Source organism: Aquila chrysaetos, chromosome 3 (assembly GCF_900496995.4).
Source record: "Aquila chrysaetos chrysaetos chromosome 3, bAquChr1.4, whole genome shotgun sequence".
Lineage (NCBI taxonomy): Eukaryota > Metazoa > Chordata > Aves > Accipitriformes > Accipitridae > Aquila > Aquila chrysaetos.
In genome coordinates this window covers 36,506,972-36,532,628 of record NC_044006.1, presented here as the reverse complement: position 1 = coordinate 36,532,628, position 25,657 = coordinate 36,506,972, and the positions used below count along the sequence as shown (strand labels likewise).

At 40.7% G+C, this 25,657-nt stretch overlaps 1 protein-coding gene across 20 annotated transcripts in view; it reads right to left on the bottom strand.

Annotated features, from left to right (window-relative positions):
* Nucleotides 1-25,657, bottom strand: part of THRB (thyroid hormone receptor beta) — a 177,829-nt gene that overhangs the window by 6,611 nt on the left and 145,561 nt on the right. For 19 of the 20 annotated variants that reach the window (XM_030008212.2, XM_041122424.1, XM_030008208.2 and 16 more), the window contains 5 exons: nucleotides 14,354-14,454; nucleotides 10,284-10,431; nucleotides 8,280-8,485; nucleotides 4,964-5,110; nucleotides 533-791 (listed from right to left, as the gene is read on the bottom strand). In XM_030008212.2, coding sequence (XP_029864072.1) covers nucleotides 533-791; nucleotides 4,964-5,110; nucleotides 8,280-8,485; nucleotides 10,284-10,431; nucleotides 14,354-14,454 — 861 coding nt within the window. Of the gene's footprint in view, nucleotides 1-532; nucleotides 792-4,963; nucleotides 5,111-8,279; nucleotides 8,486-10,283; nucleotides 10,432-14,353; nucleotides 14,455-24,847; nucleotides 25,325-25,657 lie in introns of those variants that run through there. The other variant, XM_030008207.2, reaches the window with a different exon arrangement.

Below are 25,657 nucleotides of genomic sequence, written 5' to 3'. Positions count from 1 at the left end.
TGCAAATGGTCCCAGTGTGGGGAAACAGCACGGCTCTCAAATGCCCATTAGCAAGTGGTGGTGCTGTTAAGTAGGAAAACAAGATGGCAGGTCAAACTAAGCATATGAGACTGATGGAAATGTGTATGAACTGTACTTCCTGCCCAATGCATGGTAGTACCTAGAGGAAGAGGGAACTTTTTGTAAGGACAACTGTTGCTAAATTATTAGTTTTTCATTCAAGGCAAATTGGCTCAGAATCAATCTGATATCTTTCTGATGATCACCCCTGCCACCTCCCCAACTACTCAAGTGAGCAAGGTGTGTTACCAAAGCCACTTTTATGTCCATCTATCTGAATACCCTGAATATTTTTCCTAGTGCTCACCAAACTAATTCTAAGCTGCATCGGGATTTTGAGAGAAAATTTCTCCCACATTACTCTAGTCAGCACTACAAGATCTAACATACCCTATTTCTTTTAAAAAGAGGCTTGTGACAAAGACTAAAGAGTTTAAAAATGGTTGGGGTTCCAATATATTTCTGTTCTCACCTGATGACATGAGCAGAACAGCCTGAAGAAGGGCAACCTCGGTGTCATCCAGGTTAAATGAAGAAAGAGACATGCCCAGGTCAAAAATGGCATCAGACACTACGCCAAGACCCCCATTTTTCAGCTGGCCCCTTGTCACCGCCATCTCCCCATTTAGTGTTAAAGTCTCACTCTCGGGGTCATAGCGAACTGCTGCTCGGAGGGACATTATCTCCATACAGCAGCCTTTCAGAAGGATGATCTGGTCTTCACATGGCAGCTGCAGAAATTATAAACAGTAAAGAAAAAGATGTTTTTCAAACTGAGTTTGTTTTACAACTACAGTAAATCCATGAGCATGAAGTTGCAGTTCACACCCCAGGACCCTACCTCGCATAGTGCAGCTACCCTCCAAAACCGCTGCTGACCGACTGCACCACACAAACCTCCAAGACTCTCATTCCTGCTTTCAGAAGCTGCCAGCAGGTTACCATCCACACACACCCTTAGGAAATCTAGTGATGACACAGCTGCAGGCAAGTCATCCTGGGCAAGACAGTCAACACAAACCAAGCTGGTTCAGATGCTGAGGTGAAGTGATCCAACTTGCAGAAGCACTGCTCTCTGTGGGACCACTCAGTTTGTGGGAGCATTATAGAATTAAGTCCAATAAACCTTAAGAATGTAGCTTTCCATTTTGCAGAACATTTCACAAAGTGTGAAGGGTTAAGCAGACCTGTCAGATGCCAGGTTGGTGGTAACATATACTATTGGTTTTGTCTCCAATCAGGGGTGGATCTAACTGAGATGGCTGAAGTGGTCACTGTTCTCAGCTGTTCACCCTTCTCTCCTCTACTGCTGAGCTCCCTCAGCTTACAACTTAGCATAACAGAATAAACTATAATTGGGGCTGGCACAGACTTCAGCCATCCCGGTTAAACTCACTGCCATCCATGCTTATTTCTTACCTCCTTGAAAGGAGGCAAAAATCCATCCATTTCTGATGCATATAAAATTATTATATTTACCTGATTTGCAATTCAAAATGAAAAAAACCCCAGCAACTATAGGTTTATGTGGCAACTGTGTACTCGCAAAGCAAATACATTGATTTGGCGTAAAATGATGTAGAGTGGATGCCAGACAGTTACCTAACACAAGTGGAAAGCAGTTCCCTGTTAGAGAAGAGTTTTAAATACAAAGCTAGCCACAATCAGAAAAAGGAGTTGAATCATGCAGCTATTTTTCCAGCAATGCCAACTTCAGGTGTGAAGTGTTTGATACACAAGAAAAATGACTCATCCTCTTCAGGGCAAATCACTTTCTGCAGATCACACTCAGCTCAGCAGCAGTGTGGGGAAGGCTGCACAGGCACAGTGGCAGTCTCACTACCCAATGATAATGCCACTATTTGGCTGCTGAGGCTGAAGTAGGCAAAGAAACAGAGTAAGAAATAAGAAAAGAGAAAAGAAAAGAAAAGAAAAGAAAAGAAAAGAAAAGAAAAGAAAAGAAAAGAAAAGAAAAGAAAAGAAAAGAAAAGAAAAGAAAGGAAAAGAAAAGAAAAGAAAAGGAAAAGAAAAAAGAAAAGAAGTGTGAGAGCAACCATGAAGAGATATTGGAATAGATAACTGCAGCAAAAAAAGGGACATGAAAGAAAGGAAGGGAGAAGGCAGAAGAAAAATGAAGAAAAAAAGACTAAGGAGGAGGAAGAATGGTAGAAAAGAAATAGATAACATTAGGGAAGATACTTCCTGACCCTTCAGCTGTTTTATCAGTGAGCCATTAAACAAAGGAGAATTTCTCTTCCTACTTGAACCTTCTTGAAACTTCTTTATGGTAGTGGTGATCTCATTATGCCCGTCCTTCACCTGCTTTCCTAATTCTGAAGGATACATGGGACGTCTGTTTCATGGACGACAAGCCTCACGTCTTATCTGCCAGTAGCAGCAGTTACCAAAGACAGGGAGCTTGAATTTCAGTTCTGCTCCCAAGTATGCAGGCTTCAATGCTACCTATGCTCATCACTTGATCATTGCTACCAGAGCACCTTCTAGGAGTGGGGTCAACAAATGTGACTGATTAATCTGCCACATGTTGTCCTTTCCTTCTCTCTCTCTGCAGGGAGAAAAAGCAAAAGGCAGGAACCTGAGGTGCTCACCTTGGCAGGACATACTGGCAGCCAGCACATATGTAATGCAACACCATGGAACTGAGCTGAGCTGAGCTACCTAGAAGGGTATTTACACAGCTTCACCCAGCGTGGAACCACTGATGCCTGTGACACTTAAACTCACATCAAACTGATTAAATGCTCCTCAATCTTCATCTTCTCTGCAGAAGGAAATGCAAGAAGGAAATAACAGCAGAAATGCTGAGAAGTAAATGAAGTTTTCCTTAAGTACTTCGATTACTCTGGGATTAGACTTTTGCTTTGAGGCATGGGCCAATGGATGCACACAAACTAAGCTGGGCACTCATAGTGCTTTGCTGGCTTGCACATGTGTCCAAAAAAGAGAGAAAGAAGGAAAAGTAACCGTGAATATATAAGTGGCCATGGATGTTCCTTGTTGTGCCCCTCCTTCATAGAGATTTACTACACTCTCAGCCTGAGCCTCTGTGGAAATTAAGAACTGAGATAATGTTTAAATGCTCTGCAGGTCCTATGGGAGAAAGCAGGGCTTTTTCTCATAAACAAATCCAGAGCCCACTCAGTGTTGCTTCTAAGAAAAAGCTATGGGTTAAAAACTATAACCGAAATCAAGTTAACAGGACAGAGCCCCTTCAAAAGGAGCAAACATCTGTCATTTCTTTATCCTACAGCAGGAACTATATGACAACTCGGAGGACGGCTGTCCTATTCCTTTGTGTTCAAGAGGAGTTGTCCCTCACTCTGCCATCAGACCTTGCTGTGTATGGGTGTCAGGTTTACACAGTGGCTCAGCTGTAAACAAAGCCTGTCCTAGTTGAGCTGCATAACCTACAGAGGTCATGCCCAATGACGCCTTGACTTCTTCATCCATGCTTCCTGCCCAGCTCTGACACAAGTGGGCCCACAGTAGCCAGGAGGGGTAGGAGATGTCAGATGGGCACTGCAGTCTGTGTGTGACTAGCAAAGCTTTCTAAATTAAAAAGACTACCTTGGTATGTCACTGCAACTTCCCACCAACAAATGCCAAATCAGAGGAGACAGATTCCCTCAGACACTGAATGCTGGAGGCGCCTCTTGATCTATGGACACATTCCTTGTATTTTAAAATCTTCATGCTTGGCCACTATTTCATGCTTTCTTGGCTGATAAAGCCAATGCTGAGGTTAGCCAGGGAGAGCTATTTACACTATGCCAGCTATTGATATTTACCTCTTCTTGTTCTGTAGGTGCCAAAGGACATAAATAGCTCTCCTTGACTGACCTTCAAGAAAAGCTGCCAGCCACAGAGGAGTAAAATTCTATGGCTGCCTTAAACTTCCTTCCTGACTGATGTTATTAGGAGGAAACACTGTTGCTGAGTTAGGAAGCCCAATGAACTCATTGACCGTGGTCCCTCCCATTTTGATTGTCATTCACTTGGCATTTCACCAGCAGAGTCAAGTGTTGCTCTGCAGTGTGGGTGAGCAGGCAGGCATCCTTCCATGGCTGGATTGGGGATATTTCCATGTTAAAACTCCCATGGTTGTGGATCCTAAGGGACTCACAAGACTTAAAATTATTAAAATTATTAAGATTATTAAGACTGAAATATTATTTCAGGCTGCAGTTCTGATAACATTTTTTAAGTTAGGAAAAAAAAATCATCATCAATTGCATCTGGTCCTTCAATAAAAATGATATCTTGGTGTAAATGAGATCAGCCTAGGGCTTCTCTATTCCCAATGTGCAACCAAGTCTATCTGAGCCCATTTACTGTGTATTTTACATGTCAGTATCTACCTGGAATGACAATCCTTTATTTTTACAGACTCCTTTATGCACAACCTCCCCGTTCAGGAAAAGCATGCCTAGGGAACACAATAAGGCAAGTGTCATTCCTGGATAGGGATGCTTTCCTGAATTTGAAGAACTTGTTACTGCATAGACCCAACTCCACAATACTGTACCTGCAAGGAGCCAGAAAGCACAGAGGGAACTGTGTGCTGGAAGATCTGATTAAACGTATCAAAGATGCTTCTAGACAGTCTCTTTTTGTTCATTTGCTTTGCTCAAGGCCACCTCTAAAGACACATTCGAGTCCCTAATGAACCATGATGACTTCTAGATGAACAAAATCAGGATTTCAGTGATCACAAGAAAAAGAAAACTCGTAAGAATCCAGATGATTCTAGTCCTATCTGTTTTGAGTCTCTCTATTTTTTCTGATTTTAAACATAGTGAATTTTTCAGTTCCATGCCAGGAGTATTTTGAATAGTTTTTAACAACAGGCATATAAATGAGGAGCGCAAGGAAGTCTTCTTACCTCACAAAACATAGGCAACTTTTTGGCAAAATCCACCACTCTTGTAATCGCTGGTGTGATAATTTTTGTAAACTGGCTGAAGGCTTCTAAATCGACTTTCCCACCTTCTGGGGCATTAACTATTGGTGCCTGCCCGATATCTTCTGGCTAAGGATATAAAAAAAAATATTTAAAGGAACAATCTATCTTAGAGCAAGTATTTTATACTTAAAAAGGCCTGCTTGGTGACAGAAGACATGCTAAAATAAAAAATAACACTATTCACTTTATAAGTAATGCCCATTACGCCACAAAACGTGAATTTGTTTGTAAGACATTTGTGAAAGAGGTGAGTGCACAGAGAAATGGGCAACTGGCATGCCGATACCCATCCTGTGTGGGCAGCTACATTTCTGTGCACATGCAGTTTCTTCTTTGTGCCTCTATCTGAGTATCTTGTGGGTGTAGTGTATGCATTTTTTGCTTAAAAATACAAGCATGTTCTTGTTTCTTACAAGTGCTGAGAAGTCCCAAGTTTCTCTAAAAGCAAAGGGAGCTGAGCTGACTTGTTACCCCCGAGAAGATGCTGAGAGCCTTGCAGAATTAGGCTCTCTCACCTACTTGAAGTTCTGAAATCCTCCCCAGAACAGATTGCTTGGTATCACAGAGCTCCAGGCAACTGCCAAGGCCTGTTTCCAAAACCAGGCTAAAACAACTGATGACTAAGAATGGGCTAACACAAAGCTAGTCTGGATAAAGTGACTAGAATTTGAACTCATCTGGGTAAAATTTTGGTTGAAAATCACATTCTGCGTGACTTCAGCCCAAGGCTTCTCCAAAAGAGAAAAAAAAATCATATTTTGAGAATTTCAATAGGGATATACAATGCAATAGTTTCAAGCAGAATCTGCGATGAGTTTTTTTTTTATTCCAGCTGTACTTGACCCTGATTTTATGACAGCTTGTCAATGTTACCGTGTATTTTAAAAGCAGGCACATCAAAGCTGTTCTGTTCGCTAAGTGTGGCTTTGTGGTTGTAAAAGACCTGCTAACCACCATGCAGAGGTTCCATTTTGTTCACATTAGAGAGTCAAAAAATGGATAAAACCCAGAGAAGGCGGCCTTTAAGACTGATGGACTTCATGAAAATCATATAAGGGCGCTTGAACAAGGGAGGTGCTGAAAGTGCTGTCTGTAATAAAAACTTGTGCTAGGCAGTTTTTTAAAGCAACACATCATAAAGATGAAGATCCTTCCACAGCTCTGTCACCAATCTGAATCCAAATCTAATTTCTTTCAAGAAAAAACTCAGCAATGTGTTAATAAAGCAAGCACCAATTGTAAAGGAACAATGAAGAGGACTGGGCTCAATTATCCGATGGTTCCTACTAAAAAACTCAAATAATCCCAGTTCTAGGCTCTCTGCCTCCCTGAATCTTGGGAAACTAAACCACATTGTCTGTGTGCTCATGATAAACAACCTTCATCACTTCCAAGCAAGAAGACCAAACGCTTAAAACCACGCATAACATTGTTAGGGAGAAGAAGAAAGAACACAGCATTTTCTTGGGAAAGGCAAAAGCTAACACACTCCAGAAGGGCATGCAACTGGAGAGCCCTTGCCACCTAACTCACCTCAACAGGAAAAGAGGTCCAGACCTCAAAGGAGCTCCTGCTGTTGAAGAACCAGCCTCAGCTGCCTAAGGACCGACCCACAGCTCCTGGGGTGTGTGGTCAGCTCCTCTTGCTCTTCAGCAGCTTGTGGCAGGGGCTTTCAAAGCCCTGCACCCGGGGCTGGCATGCCGTCCCAGACTTTCCCTTCTGTGCTCACTGCAAGGTGTCAGTGAGCTTCCTACGCTTGCCTTGAAACCCCTGGGCTTCAGCATATGAGCACCTCAAAGAACCAGGAGGCCCTGCAGAAAGGGCTGCATCGAGAGCAGTTTTGTCTGACCTGGGAACCAGCTATGGAAGTCACAGCTGGTTTCTGAACTGCTCATTACAGTTGCCACCCCTGCCTCTGCCCCACCAGTCCCCTCTCCCAGTAGCCCTGTCGTTACATCACCTCATGCTCTGCCTCTGGGCACCCTTTGCTGGAGGCTCCCCCTCCGCGGTGACTGTCTCCAGAGCCTGAAGTCCCTCAACGACCATATTTTACGTGGCCCAGTGTACTCATTCCCAGCCTCAGCCTCAAGCTCCCCGTGCTTTATCCCGAACCAGGCGATACCCAAAGAACAGCACTCCTGTCTAAGCAACCAAATGCACTACTGCAGCTGCTTCTTGGTCTGCTAAAACCAGCATCGCAAACCTTGCTGTCCAGCAGCACTGCAAAGTGCTCCGTTGCTTCTTGCCAGTGATCACTGGCTGTGGTTTCCCGACTGCAAGCTGTTACAAACATGCAGCCATTCATATAGAAATTTAGATAGTGCCACTGGAATTAGCAAAACATTATAAAAGGGATCTGCTGGTTTGAATATATGATTTCTCTTAGCAATTTAACAGTGGGGTTTGATTCACATGGTGAATTAGGCAGCAGGAGCCTAGGCTTGCAAAAAATGAGTATTCTCTATCTGATTGGGTACACACAGACTGTTAAAGACCCCTGTGTATTCCTGAAACACAGTCTATAATCCCTCTTTTGTGCTGTATAGGTATTTTGCATTCTGCACTTATTTCCTTTAAAAATCAATTTAGAAAAATCAAATAAATCCTCCTCTTAGGCTGAGCATCACAAATAATTTATTTTCTGATCCTTAGTTATAGGCTGAAAACTTAAGTTGTCTTGTAGTCTGCAATCCCAATGCTATAGTGTATGTATCATCCAGCTTTCATTGAAATTCATTTTTCTTTGCCAAATTTATTTTAATTAATATGTTCACTTTGGAACAAGGAAGCAAAAAAAATGAGTTATTAATAAAAAATATCAGCTTTCACCTAAAACTTTACATTGTTTTAACACTTACAATATGTCATATGCTAGACCCTAACACAGACAACTATCCCTAGATATAATATATTAAAAAAAGATAAGGTATGCATTATAGACTGCTACTGTTGTTAATCAGGAGTGAAACAATTTTCCTACTTTTTCTTATCATAGCACATTAAAAGTATCCAGCTGGGTAAGCCTTAACTTAGCAACATGCTGTTTATCATTTGAAATACATGGTCTGATCAAACACTGAGCTTCAGGCAAGAATAAGCAAGAAATCACCTGGTTTTCATAAATGTCAATACACTGGCAGATATACCCTCTTCAGGGCTGCAGTGTTGGGAAGGGACTTCAGAAGAAAGAAAGGCACCTGGCACCAAGAGCAGTGTAAAAGGCTACAGTCCTTACCAGAAATTTCCTTTTCTGCTTCCAGTGGCTTCCTTGCGCATTGGTGGCCACATGTGCTTCAGTAACAATTTTGATGAGCTCCCATTCCTCATCCGTTGGCTCCGGTTTGTGTCCAATGGTTTTCTGCAGCTCTTCCCGACGTCTCTTCTCTCGATTTTCTTCTATCAGCTTCCTCTTTGCCAACCGCTTGCTGTCATCCAACACCACTAGCAGGGGAAAAAGCATTGAAAAATGGCAGGAAGCTCTTAAGGATGTCTGAACTTTGGTCTTTTCTATGCCTGAGGTACTAATTGATCACAAACACCTTAACTAATCAGCAAAGAAGTAGTTTGGTAAGACCCACAGTTGACACAGTTCTCTTATTTCTCCCTCTGAACTTCATTTCCTCAGAAGCCTGGATTGCAAAGAACGACTTACCCTTCTGGTAACATTTTGTATACCGCCATTGCCTTCAGAGGCTAAGTCGACCAATAAAACTAGTATGTAAAAGCTTTGTGAGGACTCAAAGTGCTCCTATAATGGACTTGGAGCAATCCATGTAGGGAAAGATGCACTTTTGTTTCCTTTAAAGTAGTACCAGCACGCTCACTGCTCTGAATTGTGTAGAATGTGCTCTTGTCAGCCAGCAGAAGGCAACATGGATTTAAGAAAGTGGGAGTACTTATTCACAGGAGGCTCAACTACCCGTTGCACGACATGATCAGAAACAATCTGCCTTCAGCTCTTTCCTTAAGACCTACAAACGGTGCTGTTCTGTAGCATTGCCCTAGAGCCCTGCTACTTCCAGTGATGCCAGACACACAGGCCCCAGGGCTGCGCATCTCTGACCACCACTGAAGGTTTTATCCCATTTTCCATGCAAACATGAATAGGCCATTTAAACTGACCGGCCCGCTTTAGCAGAGGAGGACCACTCTGATCCACAACTGGCGGCAGGCAGGCAGGAGCAAGGAAAGCCCCGCTTACGTGCTTCTGTTCACGCATTTTAACTCAAAGGTGGAAGAAACCCTTCTGGAGCTGGGCGATCACTGGCCGGTCTGCCCTGCTCAGTGACAGCTCCTTTGGGGCGTACGTAGGTGCAGCCCACAGAGGCTGTGGCAGCTTTATGGCAATGGCACCTTCTGGTCAGAACCAGGCTGAGAGAGACGTCTCGCTCTGCACAGCCGCTGCCTGGCTGAGGCTCACCGCTGCCTGCGGCGTCAGACGGGGCTGGGCGCGAAGCAGTGACCCAGGATGATCCAGCCCCCTCTCCCGAAAGTCTACCCAGCTAAAATGAAATTGTGTCATTTCTTCTATTTCTCTCTAGACATAAGGCACTGTTATACGTTACAATAACAATGGAAAATACTAAGTTAGAATATTTTTCTGGTGTTTATTGGGCCTGTTTTCCTGCCAGCTCCTCTGCAGAGGATTACGCCGGCAACAACCATTAACATTAATGTACAGGGGGATTTACATGACTTCCTCCCATTTGCACTAATTGAAGTTATCGGTGTAAATCCCTGCGCAATGGCAGGGAAAGAAGATCCCCAAGGGTTAATCGTGTAGCCATATTTTCTAGTTCTTTAGAATGAGAGTCGAATTCTTTGTAGTGCATAACTTCTTCAGGGCTAAAAATAAAACAAACAACTGCAGGATGACTCATACAACGACATTCAATTTCACATCCTCCAGAATTTTCTAAACAAGATGTTTTTTTCTCAAGTAAAGTATCCATCCAGATGCACTTCTCCCTCCTCTCCTCCAAAGAGTGAACATTCCTACTGTTACTCAGCCTGGGAAGGCCAGGAGAAGGTGCAGTCTGATGAAGGATAAACAAAAAATTACAGGCCTATGAAAGTGGTTTGATGCAATGAGCATAATTCCCCAGTACAAGTTATTAAAAACAAAAAAGTGCTGACAGTTCTGCTCTGCTTTAACAATCTTCACCAATCAACATACTTTAAGCAAACACACACATTAAAAAAAAAGAGGAAAGAAAGAAAACCAGAAAAATGTACTTACAATCTGTTGCCATGCCAACAAAGATACATTTTTTGAAGCGACATTCCTGGCACTGATTTCTTGTTACTTTGTCTATCACGCATTTTCCTTCATATTTACAGGAATAGGTTGGATGGAGGTTTTTCTGAATGGTTCTTCTAAAAAAACCCTAAGTGCAATAAATAAATACATTGGAAAGCATTAGCATTGTGCAATTTTTTCAATTTGGGAGCCACTTTGGTTTGGTAGGAATTTACCTAAGTAGGCAAGATAACATACTTCATTCCATGAAACTCTCAAAGAGGAAAAGAACAAACCAGTTTTATAGTGTATGGCATTTCTTTTCTGAGTTTCGCAAAACACTTCCTGCCTAAAAATTAAAAACACAGAGACATCTTAGGTAAGTAAAGGCATAAATAATGTTGTCTTGAGGGACAAATACTGTCTACATGTCTTCTTCAAGTCTTACATTTCTGTGTGTTAATTTTTTTTTAATTTGAACTACAGAGTTTATTTTGAGCCCCTTTCTAAATTACACAATCATTTTGAGGGATATTAAGATGCATATACATACTTTTAGTTAAAGAGCAGCTTCTGCAAATAGTAACAATGGTGGTGTGTATCTGCTACTAAAGGATTGAGAACAAACAGTTCTACTCCTTTCTTTCTATCAAAGCCAAATAACCAACCAACCAACCAAATCTGGGCAAGACTAAGAGTCTTGCAAACACAATTTACACAATCTTTGAATTTGGTTCTAAATAATGGACTCATAATTTAAAATTATTTGTGTTTCTGAGAAGAGGATTTGATTTGTATTTACCACAGTCCTCTGTAATCAAAACAAAGATCACCAATAAAGATCCCTCTCTATATAAATCCATTCTTTCTTTCTATCTATCTATCTATCTATCTATCTGCCTATCAATCGTAATATAGATCTGTATTGCCAGTTGCAACATGGATATGAGATCAGATCCTAAGCTCATGCGAACTTATGTAGCTCCACTGAATTTACTGATTTATACACCCATAGACCCTGGCCTTAGGTAAAGAAATCAGGTACAACTTATCTCTGAACATTACGGATCTAATTCTTGTACTAACTTCAACATGACTCTTCTCATTGACTTTAATTTCAAGTTTAAGACCATCTACATTCAGCAATGTGGCTTGGGACCACCTTGACATAGAGAATACACTGGGACCCTGGTCCTGCTTGACTGAGGCCGCTGAGAATGGCTTTAGTTTCAGTGAAAACAATGGCAAAATTCGAGAGAGATTTTACCTAATGAATAGCCTCTTCAGCTGGGATTTTATCTAATGAATAGTCTCTTCACTTCACTAGGTGAAAGGTCTGTTTTTAATCATGTTAAATAACACCTGGTAAAATCTTATAGCAGTGTGCAATTTCTTTTAACACAGAATGTTGAATTAAGACGTACGGATAAGTCTGTATTTCAGCTTGAGCTCTAACTCCAGTGAAGACAATAAAGAGCCTTGTCTTCATTAGAGTTTTATCTTACAAGATCCAGCTCGAGCTAAGAGTACAACTCGTTCTTCCTTAATAACGATAAGACCTGAAATCTCAATTAAACTGAGTTGCATAAAGCACTTTGCAAGACTGGGACCTGTCAGGTTGAACCAAAATCCAGGAAATCACAGGCAAGATGTCCTTTATGTAGGGTTTGGATCAGATCTCAAACTCTCATCTACCCAACAACTGGATTTGGATCCACTCTCCACCCTGTGATGAATTCCTAGAGACAGGATCTGCCCCTCTCCTCCCTAAAGATCAAAGATGGCTCTGGACAACCAGGGACATGGGGTAATCTCTAGTTACAGCAACAGATGGAAAAATCTCTGATGAATCTCAGGAAGTGGTACTGACTTCTGTTTTCCAAACCTTGCATGGGACTAACGTAGCTCTAGCTTTACAATGGCAAGGCTCTTCACCACCTCTGTTGGGACCAGCACCTTTCATCTTCCCATTTCTTTGCATTTCTCAGAAACTTTTTGCAAAAAACCTCTTTGATGATCTCTAGATACAATGTAATAAAGAAGCTGCTCTCTATTTGTCCAAACACTTAATCACAAAAGTATTATTTTTGTCAATAAAAGAAACCACATTTTATTGTAAGGCAACCACCCTTTTCCTGAATTCCTTTACTATGCACCTATATAGCAATAGATGCAATGGATACAGTCTGGAGAAACATTTCAGTGACATCAGAACTCACTGTTGGTTTATTTGTGTTTAAATTCCTTACAATCTACTCTTCAGAAATCATGCGTGAGGATGCTTTGTTCATGAAAGCACACTTGCCAAAGCAAGTTTTTGGCTGTCAACCCTGATTAATGCTGTTACACAATTAAAGTGATTTTGAGTGGAAGCAACTAGTAAATGTCAAATTCATTGAGAACTGATTACATGTAACTTTGCTGATATATCATACAACTTGACATGTGTATGCAGATCCTCCAAAGCATGGGTTGAAATTGTCCACACAAAAAAACCCATCTTGTACAATGAATACATTTGCAAGAAGAGCAACAAATCAAAACAAAGCAAAACAAAACAGTCTGTAAGCCAACTGTAAGTAGGAGAAAGAAATTAATTACTTTTTGCAAATTGTTAGCTCAGTTTCTCAGGCACATTAGCATTATTTTAAATTGTACATCAGACAGAAGAACTGTATCTGAAGATAAAAGTAGATTTTGTATGCTGTATCTTTAAAATAGCTGGTAGGCATAAAAAGAAATACTTCAGTTGGAGTAACAAAAAGCTTAGCAGGAAAGTTGGCAAGAGATATAGCTGTTCAGCTGGGAGCAAAAGATATTTCATAATGCCACAGGGTTGCTTACTTCTCATTATATCTGAATTAAGTCATATTCATACATTTTATGTATTGTTATCATCTGGTATATGGGATGCAAATTTGTAAGAATCACTTGTTCAGTTTCACTTTTTTTTCAAATAATAAATATTTTTCAAATATTCAAATATTTCAAATAAATATTTTTCATACATATTATGTATGTATTATTCATTATATTGTGAATATTGTGAATATATTATATTATGAATATTACCACAAATCTGCTATACATAGGATATTTAGGTCTTTGTGCATTTCATAAATGTAACTTAGGGGAATGCTGTACAACTGAAGGAACTACTTCAACACAAGCTACTGTGATGTGGGGCTCTAAGGCCACTCCAAACCCAAAATCTCAGATCCAAATATTCCAGACTTTGGGGGTGAACAGAATATGACTTTTGTGGCTTAGTCCCATGACACTAGTCCATGACATGTGTGGTCCCATTTGTTTAGAAAAACAATCATTTTTTATTTTCTGCAGGAAAGAATAGCTTTCTTACAGGATCTCGAGCTATTCAGGCAAATTTATGGCAGTAAAATCATCTAAGATGTGCCTGATTGTGTTACTCAATTTTTTAAATTTACTTGCCCAAAGCAATCTCTTTTTAATTTTGCATGTAGCTTTGGAGATGCAATTTAGGGCTGAAAGCACATTTCGATATGCTTAAGTTAAAGAAGTAAAAATCTTTTTGAAACTGTTTTAACTGAGTGTCAATGCTTCCCAAAGTGATGGATGTTACTGTTGCATGAGCATGTGGAAGGATTTTGATTTTTGCTTCTTCACAGCAATGATGAGAGGCACTGGAACACTGTTAATCGCTACAGACTCTTCATGGCCATAGGCAGAATCTCAGCTATTGCGTAAACAGCTTCACTGGAGTTGCTGGCAGCATGCTGATGTACACTGGCTGAGAACATGGCCAAAGAAACATTAAAAAATGGAAATGTAAAAGCTAACAGTTAAACAGCAACAACAAAAATCTAAATTTCTCCTTTTCTTTTCAGAAGCAAACACGGCAAAAATCAACTAAATTCCTTATGCATATGAAGAGCAGTGGCATAGCCAGATACGGCTTATCATCAGTACTGGATGTTCTTACTCGCTTCTAATCTGTCTTTGTTTTATTTGACAGCACAGTTCAGGAAGTCTGTATAATGGAGGAGCTGGAGAGCTATTTCTGATTCCCACTTTCCCACTGTGCCATTTACCTTGCAACCTTCGCAAGTGATGCAGCGATAATGATATCCGGTGGCTTTGTCCCCACATACTACACATAGCTCATCCTTGTCTAAGTAACTGGGTATATACCCTGTAAAGAAAAAGAGGATGTGGCATGTAAACTTGATATATATAAAATGATATACATTCGATATAAAAATATTATATTAAAATCCACTGCAGATCTTGTCTACCAGCCCCATACTTCTGAACTCACCGAATTTCCTGAATAAAAAGCTCATACTATGTTACAGACTTATTTAAACACAGTCTATAGTATCTTCTACTTTTCAGACTGTTTCAGTGTCTACTGGTCAAGAGGGAGAAGTCAGAACATGACTGCACTCTCCTGAGTGAAATACTACCTCAGAAAAATAAATATATTTATTTTTACCTCAAAGGCTTTGATGTGAAAAAATACAGTAACAGTGAGCCATACAATGTATTTCCCTTTTCTGTTTCACAAAAAAAATTATATACTTGTATAGTGAAGATGAGATCCTGGGTTGCAGGGCGACTCAGGGACCTGGTAGTAAGAAATATTTACTGAGAGATCGTTTGTTTCAAAACAGCTCCACAGGTGTGGTTAGAGAAGTACTAGCAACAGATAGCCCAAGCTGTATTGATCATACCTGACCTGGGCGTGTTCCGCAGGAACATTTTGTATAGCCTGAATTTAGGGCAAAATACGTGGGCATTCAAATATGCGTGTGTGTGTACATGCATGTGTTAGAATGACATTTTCTCTTCTGAAGTGGTTTACCACACACGCAAGAAGTGAAATCAAATATTACTGCTATGAAAAACATTGGCAATGCTTGGTTCTTTTCCCACAATGACATTTGTTTTGATAACATAAACATATTCTCAATTTGAGCAAAAACCCAAAACAATTCTGATGGCAATCAAAATGTAATTCTAAACTAAAGAGAACTTTTAAACAGGGTAAAATACAAACTTTTCAAAATAAGTGTTCCCATGACTCATAATTAATGGAGTTATGGTACATAACTTTTCCTTCTGAAAAATCTCTCTGTAAAAATGTAAAACAGAGATCTCAGATTCACTTTGAGGGGAGAGAGGAAAGCTATTTGTGTAACTGTAAGATTATTAAAGTGTAGCATTTCACAGAATCCCACAATGGCTCAGGTTGGCAGGGACCTCTGGAGGTCATCTGGTCCAACCCCCCCGCTCAAGCAGGGCCACCTACAGCCAGTTGCCCAGGACCGTGTCCAGATGGCTTCTGAGTATCTCCAAGGATGGAGGCTCCACAACCTCCCTAAGCCATCTCTGCAAGAGCTCGGTCACCCTCATAGTGAAAAGAAAAGATTATTTTATTGTCTTCAGAAGGAATTCCCTCTATCTCTATTTGTGTTCATTGCTTCTTGTCCTGTCACTGAGCACCACTGAGAAGATCTGGCTCTGCCTTCTACCTGATGGGGGATGAGGTGTTTATATGCATTGATAAGACCCCCGCCTTGAGCCTTCTCTGCTCCAGGCTGAACAGTCCCAGCTCTCTCAGTCTCTCTTCGTACAACAGATGCTCCAGTCCCTTCATCATCTTTGCTGGACTCGCTCCAGTATGTCCATGTCTTTCTTGTATAGGGGAGCCCAAATCTGGACCCAAGACTGCAGATGTGTTTCACAACAGAGCCGAGTAGAGGGGACGGATCACCTTCCTCAGCCTGCTGGAGATGGTCTTCCTAATGCAGACCAGGTTGTCATTGATCTTCCTTGCCTCAAGGACACACTGCTGGCTCGTGTTCAACTTGCTGCCCACCAGGAACCCCCAAGTATTTCAATGCAAAGTGCTTTCTAGCCGGTCAGGACCCAGCCTGTACTGCTGCATTTATTAATCTTCCCCCAGTGCAGAATTTGGCATTTCCCTTTGATGAACTTCAAGAGATTCCTCTCATCCCATTTCTCCAGCCTGCCTAGGTCACTCTGAGTGGCAGCACACCCAGCTGGTGTACCAGCCACTCCTCCCAGTTTTGCGTCATCTGCCAACTGGCTGAGTACAACTTCTGAGTGCAACGAGGGAGAGACCTTTGGATGCGGCTGCCTGTAACGTTATCCCTTGCCACTGGCTTGCTGAACCCATCTGTAGCACTACGTGTCAGACTGGACTCCACGCTTGCTGTCTATGCAGCCCTCACACCAGTATGGCTCGGTACAGCCCAGGGACTCGGCACACCACGGTCACATGGAGGGCAACCAGCAACAAGACTCAGGGCAGCAGAAAGCTGTTGGAGGACGCTGCGAGAGGGGTGGCCGTCATCTTCCTGTAACTAACATGCCAGAGGGTCAGCTCAGTAACAGACAAGCTTAAATGAAAGTGCCTTCCTAAGGCTACACTTGCCAGAGGTTCTCCAGAAAGAAAAGCCCAAATCAGAGAGAAAATACTTGAAATTAACTGAGCTTAAAATACTTGAACTTTCTGGGGGCTGGTGAGTGGATTAGGAGAAAGTAAAGAAGGAAGAAGGCAGGAAGTATTTGTAAGGTTGTCGCAGTTTAACCCCAGCCGGCTACTAAGCACCACACAGACACTTGCTTACTCCCAAGCACCCAGTGGGATGGGGGAGAGAATCAAAAAAAAGTAAAACATGTGGGTTGAGATAAAGACAGTTTAATAGGATAGAAAAGGAAGAAAATAATGATAATAATGATGATGATAATAAAAGAATTAGAATATACAAAACAAGTGATGAACATGCAATTGCTCACAACTTGCTGACAGATGCCCAGTCAGTTCCTGAGCAGTGATCCGTCCCTCCTGGCCAATTCCCCCCAGTGTATATACTGGGCATGATGTCACATGGTATGGAATACCCCTTTGGCCAGTTTGGGTCAGCTGTCCTGGCTGTGTCCCCTCCCAGCTTCTCGTGCCCCTCCAGCCTTCTTGCTGGCTGGGCATGAGAAGCTGAAAAATCCTTGACTTAGTATAAACACTACTTAGCAACAGTTGAAAACATCAGTGTGTTATCAACATTCTTCTCATACTGAATCCAAGAGATAACACTATACCAGCTACTAGGAAGAAAATTAACTCTATCCCAGCCAAACCAGGGCAACGGTCTACTTCATATATCTAGTTTGAGCATAATTATGAGAACTTCAAATTACAGAGGAACATATATCCCTCTTCCGTAATGCTGCGAAGCAGGAGCACTCTGAAGCCATGCCCAGGTACGTTGCGTCTCAGGTTTGCCAATACTCCTACTGCCATCTGAAAGGGGAGTGGGGGAATGAGCTGAGATCTTACTGATGTATCATACCAGTCTATAGTACAGCAAAAGATCAGATTTACATTAAGGTTACATTTCTCCATGATGAACGAGTTGTGCTTGGATAAAGACTGGTGGACAGGTGGAGCTGGTTCTGTGACCTCGAGGGAAGAGAGACAGCAGGGTTTCGACTCTAATTTACATCACTGACTCCTAATGGACATTATGCCAGTGGGGGATTAGCAGAGGCTATTATCTCCATCCTGCCCCGCTTTTGCTCACACCTGCCTCTGCACATGCAACATATACACAACATGGAGCTGACACAGGAGGCAGCAGAGTCAGCAAAGGGATGCAGAATTTTCCACTACATTTCTCATAAAGAATAATGGCTTCTTGTTATTGCTGGTTACTGCTATTCATGAAACGCAGACTTAATGTAGCATAGACTATGTCCTCTAAAATTCAGTATCCCTGGTTTGCTTCCTCAAGAATTACTTCTGAATTAAATGCCTTGATATTTCATTAAGTATATAATCTGGTTAGTACTGCTCATGTAATGGCAGCTTTGTTCTATTGGAGGAGCAGGAGACCACTTGTCTAAACCACTTCCTTAAACCTTCTTACAAACCGTAACATCCGCTGTAAATAATTTCTAGTAGTTGCAAATATCCAGTCTGATCTCTGTATAAATTCAATGCAATTTCATTTGTGAGACATGCAGATAAGCAGCCTCAGTGCATTTTTGCTGCTACTCAGAGTTAGAAACAATATCAGCAGGAGGAAATTCAACAGTGTTTTTCTAAACTTGGTACCAGCATGGAAGCTACGAATAGTGCAATGGAGATTCCTGGGGAAGCCATGGATGGCAGCAGAGTTGTCTGTTGGATGGTGTGAGGAAGAAGCAGAGCAACTGACCTCTCACTCCTTGCAGCACTTGGGGAAAAAAAGAGGGGCAGACTAATAGGGACTTGTCTCTCACATCAGCAAGTACTTTGGCATCTTATGTGTTTAATAACTCTGAACCAAACATGGAAACTCCTATGTGGAAGAAGCAGATGCTGTCTGGATGTAACCCAGGTGCTCTCTTATGAAAGAAGAATGTCTGATGACAAATCTCATGGAAACATTGGGTAGGTTCCTATTTCTGGTGTTCAAATTGCATCCTTTTATTTCTTGGTAAAAACCTACTAAGTACATAGCTAAGAGGAACCATTCAAAAGCAACATCAATCTCACTGAACTGTACAGCAATAACCAATATGATTCCTTGGTCTTTCAGACCTCTGTCTGATGTACTCTGGTATCCTCATGGACTATCATTTGGTGCATCCCGTATGATCCTCAAAGTTAACTATCTTTCAAGTATGACTTGACATTGTTCATCCCCATGCCCATCTTGGATCTTGAGTGGGGAACACCAATAAATGACCTTGACCTGCCACGTCTGGTGTTTCCCCTGCAGCCTAAAGTAACTCCTTTGCTCCCCAGACTCCCACCTGCCAGCCCGCCTAATCTTACTGTCTTGGCAACGCTAAGTACTCAGCAGGACCAGTTGACCCTATCTAGAAGAGTATGTTGTATAATCCATTATAACCAATCTTGATGGTGATTTACAGTACCTTTTAAATCGTAACTGTGGCTTTGTAGAGATATGGCAAGAAACAATTCTCTTCGATAAGAAAACACGCAATGAGTTTGCCCCAGCAGCTGTAAGGACAGAACGAGATCTGCTAACCTATGCAGTCACCTGAGGTACTCTGTTTCATTAATACTGTATGCCTACACTCTCAAATTACCATTTGCAGGAATGATACCTTAAAGCAGTATATGTGACCCTGCACAGTGTAACAGATTGGAGAAACACAAATGAGACACTCAGTGGCTATTCGTACCCCTCCAACAAGGCAAAGAAAAGCTATTTAAATGAAAACAATCCCTGAAAAATGATACTGTTTTTTTCCTCTGTACCTGGCACACGTTAAAAAGAAGCATGTTTTGAGAAAAGTCAAGAACCAATTTCAGTTTTGTTAAAGTATCGTTGCACAGACTTTACATCTCCAGGTCTCTGTCTGTACAGATAATATAATATTGGCTTAGGGATTAAACCACACCTTAAAAAAATTCTAGGACCCAAACCATATTTGACTAGCAAACAGGGATATGAGTGACATTGACGCAAACAAATTATGTCTGTATACCAGATGTTCCTTAATAGCTTGTTCCTGATCCACCATAGGCTTATACCTTGCAAGCAGAAAAAGCTGGTTTTTGCTATTGCACAAGGACACTTGTATTTTAAGATCATTACTCAGTATTTTGATTTTCACTGTACACTGGCAGAGTCATATATTAAATATATTCCCTGAAATCTTTCTTTCCCCCATCTGGTATGGTTTGCATGACTAGAGACCACTCACTAAAATGAGGTGTTTAGGACTTATCAGTAAGCTCGTATTCACTTACTAGACACTGCAGTATGAAAATGAAAAAGATTAAATTAATTACTACCTTGAGAATCCCCAACTGTATTAGAACTGAAAAGAAAATTCATACTGCTGTTCTACCAATTCCACAGTCACATTGTAACTCTTCGCAAATTATAAAAAATTAGAAGAACCATCCAGATATCACCCTTGATACACTTGTGTAGAAAAAGCTGAAATAGAGTGTTTATCGGAGAAAGCAGAGAGCTGAGTGAGAAAAAGCATACTCCATTCTTGTTTGTGCTATTATCAATATTGATCTGGGTTGATGCACTGATCCTTGTTTCCCACTTTCCTTAAATTACTCCCACTGAGAAAAATTGCTTATTTCTCCATTGAGCTTGGAAGCACTGAGAATGTTGTTAAACAGATTCACACATTTCTTCGTTAGCTAACTGGCTTGCTTGTCCGCAATTTTCATCTTTGTTGATGTTCTTTGATTTATGGAATTACTAAAATTTGGCAAGAGATTGTGCAAAGATAGAATTTGGAACATTTATTGTAGTCTCTTTTCCCCCAATGACTTTTCTATGTATTAACCCTGTTCTTTGGGCTGAGTCAGAAACCTTATCAACAGTAGTTCCATTTTGCACAGATGTGCTGAAAACATTTTAGCCCAAACTGTGTTCACTTAAACTGCTGTGATTGGTCCTGTACTCGCATCCATTACCAACTACAGGTGCAAATTGCACTACGGTAAGAGTCAGACCATGCAATTTTTCCCCCCAAATTATTTAAATGTTTTTAGACACCATAGCTTCGTATCGCAAGTAACTTAGTTATTTAGAACTCTAAGCCTCACTGAACATCAGTTTTACTACTGATGCAAAATCAAGTATGACTTAGTTCACTTTCCCATCCTTCATTTGGTTGTGGAAAGGTTACAGTAAAGGAGCTGAAAACACTTTTTCCACTGACATTTTTATTAAAAAAGAAACATAATTCCAAATGCATAATGATTTGCTGAATAAGATGTAATTTTTCTGATCAGTGCTATCTCCTTAGATGGGTTCCCAAGAGCAAAATTAATCATTTTTAAGCCCCAAATAATTGTTAACTCACTGGGAGCTGCTCTGCTGCAAAGGCCAAGATGAAAAACGCTCAGTGTTTTTGTAAATTGACTATATGCACACATACTCCCCGCACTGATGAGAAGATATTTTGACATAACCTCCATTTTGCATTTTCTTAGCTATTCAGAAAGGACCCTAATGTTTTCACACTGCTGAGAACTCGGTTTGGACTAATTCAGTTCCATACTCTAGCAGTCATACAGTACGTATTCTCAGCTGCACGTAAATTGCCTGAGAAAATATAAAGGGAAATAATAATGACAATTACAATTATAATAACAACAACAACAATAATAACTTTCAAAGCCCCATTCTCCCACCATACCAAGAGCCCTTAAAAAGACGGCATTAACCTCACCTTGTACCTGGGAAGCAAGGTAAGACACAGGGCGGAGGAGCCGGCACTGCTACAGCCCCACTCAAGAATTCCTGCCTGCAAACCCGTGGTGTGGGGGGCAGCCTCTGGTTACTTCTGGTCCGCCCCCACTGAGCCTGAAGTTAAAGTCTAACTTCATAGACACCTGTGGGCATCTTCGGTTAACTCTGTGTGGGAAATGACTGTGCAAAGGGAAGTAAAAGCTGACTCTCATCCTGGTTTTAACTTTGCAGACCTATTTCTCACGTTGTCCAAATGGCCAAAACACTGTGCACACACCAAACGTGGGGATACTGAGGTTTCCGGACCTCTGTACGTATTTCTTTTACACTTTCCTGACTGCACTACCTCTACCCTGTCACCAAGTTCTCCTCCTCACTGTACGGGCGGTGTGAGAAGATCCAGGGTCACTTTTGCCTATCTGCTCAGCCTCCGTGCAAGGGTAGGGTGGCACGGGCTCCCCCAGAGCATCGCCCATCCAGGGACTCCCCCAGAGCATCACCCATCCAGCGTGCAGTGCTGCAAGCTCACCGTGGCTGGCAGCACCGTGAGAGGGGAAAAATATTCCAGTTTCAGCAATCTGGGACAGAACTGGGAATAGCATCGTTCTCGCAATGATGAGCTCTGTTCTGCTCATCGGATTTCACAGCCTCATGTAGAAAACAAAGCATATCTGGTTGCCTGTCTCCTATGGTAGGATCAGGTCCAAAAGGGTTTCCTTAATGAAACAGTAAGCTCTTGCAGGAATATTGTGCTGCTACCTTTCAACAGCGTACACTACAGTACAAAAGAGAACTGAGCAACAAGCAGATGCAAAGCTAAAACCACACCTCCATCTCTTGATTTTCTGGAGCACAATTTTTTCCTTCAAAATTCAAGTCTTTCATCAGCATTTGTGACAGATAATCAGGAAGTAATAGTTTTTAATATACTGTAATAACTGGAGCCACTTAAGTGCTTTCTTATATTTTAGAATGGCTATACTTTCTAAATACTTTTTTTTTTTCCCTTAGTGACACATTGTTGCGCTCTTTGGTTCCTGTTTTTTAAAGTTATTTTCTGAATTCTTTTAAAGTGACATAGCAAAGTAATTAAACTCTGCTTCATAAATGATAATTTTTTCAGCATATAAAACGTTGATATTTTTTTCTTCCCAGAGGGAAAAGACTTCAACCATTTAGTAACTAGCAAAAGTTTTGATAGGGAAAAACTCCATGTGCTACTGTAAAGTACAATCTGATTTGAACAGTGTATTATTGAGATTACTACAAATTTCAGGGGACTAACAGAAATACCAACTGCAACAATCAAGACTCCTCATGAACACCTGCTTAGTGACTTAATTGTGCTCTAATGGGCTATTACCAAGGCTTCTCTAACAAACTCCCTTGTCCCCCCCAAAATCAATTCTAGATCAATACAGACACACATGCCCTGTGTAGAGCCTTCTGTTCTTAGGACGGGATTAAAAGATTCGTTAGTTTTACGATAGCTTGGTTAAAAGATGGAAATTAAAAAAAAAAAAAAAAGAGAAGATGCACATGTCCCCCACAGTTTAGATCTCCTCTGCTTAACAAACTCAGCATTTGCAAAGGTTTGACAGAAGGGAGGCAACTTTTTATTGATTATCACAGTAATAAGGCTCTAAAGAATCCCAAAGCAAGTTGCTCAGTCTCTGTGAATGATCAATTAAAAGCCTGCTTGAGAGCCAGCTTCCACCAAAATTCACTGCCGTTTCTTAGTGAAACTGAGGTAGTAAAAAACAAGGGCAGACAAGCAGGTTTTAAAAACAACTCTGTATTCTTTCAACGAAACAAGTACAAAAACTTTAAACAGAGCAGATGTCAGGTGTCTGAGTACTGAAATAACTTACTTAAAGCTCTGATCTAGGTGTATCAATTATTATTTATAACCTTCAACATCATGAAAAATGTATTCCTTCACTGACTTTGCAATAGCAAGTCTTTATTTTCTCTAAGTTAATCCTGAGTACTACTTTTCTTTAACCAAAAATAAGACATGGGAAAAATTCATTAGTTAAAACCCAACAGCAGATAAATAGCCTTAAAAAGAATTGAAAATGTTGCACAATAAAAACCCATGCATTACCCACAACTACATTTAGTCTACAATTTGATAGTGTTCTTATAGCTTCCTAGAACTGGATGTTAAAAAATATTTCCTTTATTATGAAATACAATGCTGTTCAAAGCACAAAATTAAGGTATTTTTCTACTGAACATACGGATTTATTGCACCAATTGCTAATGAATATTGCCTGCACAAAGGAGAATATTTCAGTTTTCCATGTGGTTAATAAGATTAAACAGTCTACTTTTTACTACAAAGCCACTTCAAAAGTAGTAAATGGTGTTTTCTCTACCCACCTAGTTACATCAGATTCATCTGGGTTTTGGATAACTACATTCAGAAAATCTGGTCTTAATAGAAAAAGGACATTATGTTGGTGCAAGAGACTGTGTATTTTTATTCTTTAATAACGTGATTTTAAAGAAACACAGAGAATGTATACTCTGTATGCGTCAGTTTGCTTGTCTGAGTTCAGAACAAATAACACCGAAAACATTTCCAAGTGTTTGTTGGTATTTTGGGTTCTTTTTGAATCTGCTTTGCTTACTTGAAAGCAAAAGAATAAATTCTAAAAACAGGCAATGATTTAACCCTGAGGGAGCAGATATTGCACTTTGATTATCTCTCACAAACATATTGATTAGATCAACTTTTTGGATGCAGAATAGTCTTTCTTGCACAGACACATTCTTGAATTTTCAGTCTTTTTCGCTTTGCATAATCAGAAACTACACGGTTTTCACTGAGAAGACAGTAACTCTATTAAATGTAATCATCTTCCCATACATATTTACAGTTCTATTTTAAAAATATTTTGCCCAAGTTGATGAGTAAACAGAGTGCACATTTACTGGTAATGAGGACTCACACAAATTGTTTGTATGTACCAGAAACACAGCTTTAAGATGCAGAACATATAATGACGACATTTCAGAAGAGAAACTTTCTTATCTAGCTCACTGGTGAATAGCAAATGAACTTAATAGCCCCAGAAAGCAGAAAACAAGCAATATATTTGCAAATGTCTTTTATAGATTAAGAAAAAGTGCTTGGAAATCCTCATCGCTCACAAATCACCTAGCAACCTGTGTTACTGCTGCTTTCAATTTTGAACAGGCAGCCTTCACATTCAAAGATGTATCTGAGCCAACTGATGCAACTGTTAAGTTTAAAGCAAAACAGAAACAAAAACAGAGATTATTTTTTTTTTTGTTATTTAAATAAATTTCCCCTACCTTTCTTCTGAGAGTACGATGGCGACTGCACTTGAGAAAAAGTAGGTTTTTCTTCGGTGAAATATTCAGGTTGGTTGTACTGATTCAGGGCCATGTCCATGTCAGAGTACTCGCTTTTAAACACGTTTCCAGGGTAACTACAGGTATAAGGCTGATTCACCGCCCAGGCCTGTTCCATATATATGTTGTTACTGTGCAGGACCTGAGCATCACAACTGCTGTAACCCTGATTATCTTCGATATATGTGCAATAATCAGTGGACTGCATGTAGCAATTGCTACCAGCAGCTGGGTGCACTTCATATATTTCTTGCATACAGTAGTTCATTTTGTTACCCTATCTCAGCTTCTACTTTACGTACACACACACATGCATACACACGCAGGCATGCATACACATGGAACGGGAGAGGAGCAATGAATATACACCAACAAAGTCGACTGCAAAACAGCCCGTTTTACTTCGGAGCAGCACCTGATGTGCTAAAATCCTATTTATATTGGGACAGCTTGTGAACTCCCCTGCCAGTCAAACATATTGGGAAGCAGATTTATGACAGTCAAAGGTCTTAATCTGTGACTGTAAGTTAATTCCAAGGGAAGATGGCAGGCAGGTAGCAATGACCACCAGACAAAGAAGCGATGTCCCGACAACCCTCCTGTTCCCCCGTTTGTCTGGAATAATCATTTTATAAACCATTTCCAGCCTTTTCCAATATGATTAGAAAATGATTACTAAGGTGAGGACACAGTTATGTCACTGTAGTTGTCAACTTAAGTGTGAAGCATTATAAGGACTGCTTAAGAACT